At 46.3% G+C, this 5,155-nt stretch overlaps 1 protein-coding gene across 1 annotated transcript in view; it reads left to right on the forward strand.

Moving 5' to 3' along the window:
* The first annotated feature begins 1,757 nt into the window (after nucleotides 1–1,757).
* Nucleotides 1,758–5,155, forward strand: part of LOC107106494 (olfactory receptor 10R2-like) — a 13,341-nt gene continuing 9,943 nt past the window's right edge. The window contains exon 1 of the mRNA XM_015406656.1: nucleotides 1,758–1,974. Coding sequence (XP_015262142.1) covers nucleotides 1,758–1,974 — 217 coding nt within the window. The remainder of the gene's footprint in view (nucleotides 1,975–5,155) is intronic.

Here is a 5,155-nt window from a genome sequence, read left to right on the forward strand (position 1 = left end):
GACGCAAATGGGAAGAGGACAAGCCTAACCTGCAGGAAGGAGATGTCGTGTTGCTGAGGGAGAAAGACGCACCCCGCAACTCATGGCCCATAGGACTTGTAGATCGGGCCTTGCCTGGCAAAGATGGACTGGTCCGCAAGATTGATGTCAGAGTCGTCACACGTGATGGCCCACAGGAACGCCCCTGGCCGACCAAGACTTTCAGCAGGCCAGTCACAGAGGTGGTCCTGCTCTGCACCAAAGAAGAACTCAAAGATTGAAGACTCAAGTTTTGCATGTCTTATTTTTGTATAGAACATAGCAGTGTAGCATTCCAATTATGCATAGTTATAGATGTAAGGCTTGTTAGCAATGCATGTGGGTAGTGGAACCCGTAGAATTCCAGGTGGGGGGTGTGCTGTCCCAGCCAGCGTTTGAGACTGTAGTTAAGCAGAACTGCCAGATAGCTTTAAGAGCAGTGGTTCCTGGGAATTGAAGTCTTTAGTTAGACACCCCACCGCATCCGGCACACAGAGGCGCGGGAGGGTTCGAAATACAACTCTCTTCCTGTAGCCTTTGTTCTCTATAACTGGCAAGGAGTGGGGACAACCATCCTTTTCACCATGAGCCAGTGAGATGAATTAGATTACAAAGATGTGAGTAGACTTATGAATGCATGTGGAATGTAATAATAAAAGTGATTTAATTCTACTTGACCCTGGCTCGTGCGTTGAATCACGTCCAGAAGGCGTTTGTTGACAAAGCGTCAGACGGAATAAGGTTATTTTCTTGCTCCTCAGCAGTTATTCAAAACACAGTAGTATTCCAAACACAAGAGCATTCCAAACAACTCCAAACAGCTGTGATTCCAGACACAGTAGTGCTGGGTCTCAAGGATTATGGACATTATTCCTTGGAAAGCACTAGAAAATGATGCAAATCCATAATGGACTTTTTTCAAATGAAATAACCCATCATGTATAATAAATACTGTGAGGTCTCAGCTGTCTTCATGCAATATAATGTGGTGAGATAACGCTCTGCAAATGAAGTGTAGAGAACTTCTGCACTCTGCAGAGTTCTGCAAATACTTCTTCTACATGTGAAAGTGGACAACGGTCACTCACAGTGGCTTTGTTTGGTTCTCTTAGGCCCTGGTCACACGGGGGAAATTGGCGCGGTCAAAGTGCGGCTTTTTAGAGCCGCACCAAAAGAGACGCACAGCGGCGGGATCAGACAGATCCCCTGAGCCGCTGCACAGTTGCTCCCCATCACGATCAGATCCCGGGGGGGAGCCACGGAAAGGAGAGCAAGGCAGCTGGCTGCGCATGTGTGCGCATGCGCAGTTCGGCTGGGAACCTCGAATGCTGCTGAAGACGGGCGTGCCGGCGATCCCACAGCCGTGCTTGCTGCGGCGTTTCAGGTTGGTAGTACTTATTTATTTATTTATTTACCTTAGACTTGATATACCGCCCTAACCCCCGGAGGGGTCTCTGGGCGGTTCACATTTTGTCATTCTAAGAATTGAATCATCCTATCTAGGGCCACATCGAGGATTGGGGGTGGGACTACCTACCAGCACCCTCAGTGGTATATGCTCTCTTTTTGCATCCTTGGCTCAGCTCATCGTCTGTTCGTAGTTTTTGTGGCTAAGTTGACCCTTGGCTGCTGGGCCGGTGCGGCGTCCCCTCCTGGCTCACGATACTCCTCTGGAACTCCCGGCACCACACAGGCGCACGACTCCACACGCTGGCCAGCCTCGTCCGTCAGGCACCGCCATGCCCACGTCATCGTCGTGCGCCTCAGATCTCCGCTGCTGCTGCCGTCGTCAGGTCTCTGCTGCTGCTGTCGCTCGGTGTATTTCCCTCTGGCCGCCAGGGATCACTCCGCACCGCTCCACTCCAGCAGCACCGCCGCCGCCGATGTTACGCCGCTGGTCGCCGCCATCCACATCGCCACACCATCTGCACCACCACCATGCCTCCTTCTACAGAGGTGGGTGCCCCCTACCTGTCTAAGGGTAGGTACCCATTCGCCTACTTGCATTAGATATTAAGTAGCTTTCGGCCCGCTGGGTTGGCGGGAGCTGGGACAGAGGCCGGGAGCTCACTCCGGCCACGGTGGTATTCGAACAGCCGCAATGGCTGCTCATAGTTGTTAAAGCAGGCATTCTACCGCCTGCACCACCGCTTTCCTAGGGTTTTTTTTAATGCGTGTTTTCGGGCTGAAGGGACGGATCAGGGACGGGTGCACACCGCTTCCAAGATGTTGCGGTTTGATTGCGCCCGTTTGCTGTGCCCCTGATCCGTCACTCTTGTGGGGCAAAACCTCCCGTGTGACCGGGGCCCATAATCTACATAAAGGCAAATGTCCTTTTTTTACCACTATGAGCAAAACCCAGTTAGATGGGTCAGTTTCTTCCATGTCTTTCTGCACTAGTTTCTGGAGCTCCACTGAGGTTGTGGTCACACCAGAGGCTTGGCATGATCTGGATGCGCCTCTATTCACAGCAGTTTAAATAGTTGCAGGAAATTTTGATTAGACATCCCATCCCAAATCAGCTTAACTGTGCACTCAAACCATGGTTGATTGTTTAGATTGCTGTGGCATTCAGTGGGGGGGGTTTTTTGGTCTTTCACCCATGCGCATAAACGTGTATCCAAAGCTCGGCTCCTTTTTGACAGCTCCACAATCTCTCTGCCAAGTACTCCGGCCCTTCTCAGCCTCCTTCCGTTGGCCTCTCTTCTGTGGAATACATGGGGGAGAAGTGCAGTTGTACACAAGAGTAGTCCCATTGATATCAGTACATTTACCCTTGTGTCAATCATGGGATGCTCTCAGTTACTGATGTAGAAACAGGAGAGAGGGGTTTTGGGGTGGATTTGCCCCTTTATATTTATTTATTTTGAATTTATATCCCGCCCTACCCCGAAGGCTCAGGGCGGCTAACAGGAGGCACACAGTGCCAAGATTCAAACAAATAAAAACAACATAGCATAAAACAATAAACAATAAAGTACAATAACAAAATATGAAACATCTTGAAAACAGCTCCCCTGGAGACTCCCGATCCAGAATGACTACTTGGCCACAGTGATTGACAATGCCAGGGGCGATCGTGCATTCATGCATACATGATTAAAAAAAGAACACCCAAAGGAGACAGAAAAGGAAGGGAAGGTTCAGACTGCCCAAATGGCTGGATTTCGCAACAGGGGAGTTCAGACAGTGGGAAATGTGGGGCAGAAACGCTGGCATCCCTTAATACTGGACTTTCCCTGGAGATTGATTACTCTGCTTCCAAAGCGGGGCAACACAGGGTGACAATGACTGGGGCATGGAAGGCAGATGTGTTGTCTGATTGTGCTCTTTAAATCCGCAAAGGTAACACTCCTATATCACGGCAAACTGCTTGTGTGACCGCAGCCCGATACTGCCTTGCTGTGAATGGTAAGTGCTGTACCTTATGCCATGTAGATGTCATGTTAGTTTGCATTTTTACCTTGTGAATAAAGACTGTGTGCAGAGCCAGGTTCCTCGTCAGGAGGCAGCTGAAGTAGGAGAGATTCTTGCAGTGCCATCCTTCCATCTTTCCTGATTTCTTCATTTCCTCCCCCATTGCCTTCTGGTCAATGTAGTCTGGGAACTTCATTTTCAGAATGCAGCAGGTACGCCCTTTTTTATTTCCATGGGTACGTTCTCAGAATTGGAGGCTGGAGATCACCTGTGGGTTAGTGCCAGTGATTCTGGATCTACACATGCCCAGAATGCAATGGAGGGAAGAAACAGAAGAATAAAGAAAGATGGAGGATTCACCTATCTCTCACTATGGTCTGCATTTGGGACAGTCCCCTGCTGGGCCAGGGTGGCTGGGCCATGGACTTGCCCAAAAGTCCAACTGTGATCGTCCAATTGCCAAGGAGCACTTTGTTCAAATAGGATCTATCAATCAATCAATCAATAAATCTTTAATAGCATATACAGCATTAAATTCAGAAACAGAAGATGACACAGTCAACTAAAAAACTGAAATAATTATAAAATCATGAAACGGAGTTTCCCAAATTTTTCACTCTTATCACATAGACTAAAAAATTAGCCACTGCCACTGTAATCTCTGCTGTTGTATCATTCAATAGAATTTGACATTTTCTTTCATTAGAAAGGTGATATTTACCATGCAACCAAGAGTTTAACCATTTTTCCCTAGCAGATACATGCAACGAACAGTATAGCAGTATGTGATCAATTGAATCAAGAGAGCTTGAACCACAGTCACATCTCCGTTCGTACTTAGGAATATTATGAAACCTACCATACAGTAGTTTTGATGGGAAGGCATTTACTCGAGCAAGGGAAAAAGCTCTTCGATGGCTAGGGCTATCCAAATTATACAAATACTGGGGAATACATCCCACATCATTCTTAAGATTTAATGAAGCTGAAGAGCAGACAGGGGGATGAAAGGGCTGCAGTTTTTGAAACTCAATATCTAAAAGCCTCTGTTTGATTGTATTAAAAATATACACTTCAGAGGAGAAAGCTAACTCCTCCAAGGAGAGGCCCAAAGAAGTTATTTGGATCGAATATTCAAGTCCCAAGAGGTACTATGAATTTCCTTTAACAGAAAGGACAAAAGCGAACCATCTTCAATGTTAAAATACAATTTAAGCCAGTAACGGACCGTTAACACCCATGCCTTGGTTTCAATCAAATTAAGTCCTAATTCAGAGCACAATGCATGGTAAGAAACACAGTTTGGGAAACCCATAATTTGTCTAAAAAAGGATGATTGAATTGATTCAACTTCACAGTTAAAAGCACTGAACCATATAGGAACACCATAGAGAACTTGAGCTAAACTTTTAGTATTAAAAACTTTAATGGCGGCAGGCACAAATTGGTTTCCTTTGGAGAAAAAGAAGGATTTCAGTTGGTTGGAAGATAGTTTCCCCAAACTGATAGACCTTCTTCTATGAGTTGCCCATTGGAGATTAAAATTAAACGTGACACCCAAGTATTTATAACTCTTGACTTGCTGGATTATCGTCTTGCTAAGAGGGACCCATTTTTTAGAAAAAAACATTACTTTGGATTTAGAATAGTTAATTTGAAGTTGATTGTTACTACAATATTTCTCAAAAGCCCTCAGATATCGTTGGAGACCTACTTTAGT

Source organism: Gekko japonicus, unplaced genomic scaffold (assembly GCF_001447785.1).
Source record: "Gekko japonicus isolate JY-2015 unplaced genomic scaffold, Gekko_japonicus_V1.1 scaffold188, whole genome shotgun sequence".
Taxonomy (NCBI): Eukaryota; Metazoa; Chordata; class Lepidosauria; order Squamata; family Gekkonidae; genus Gekko; species Gekko japonicus.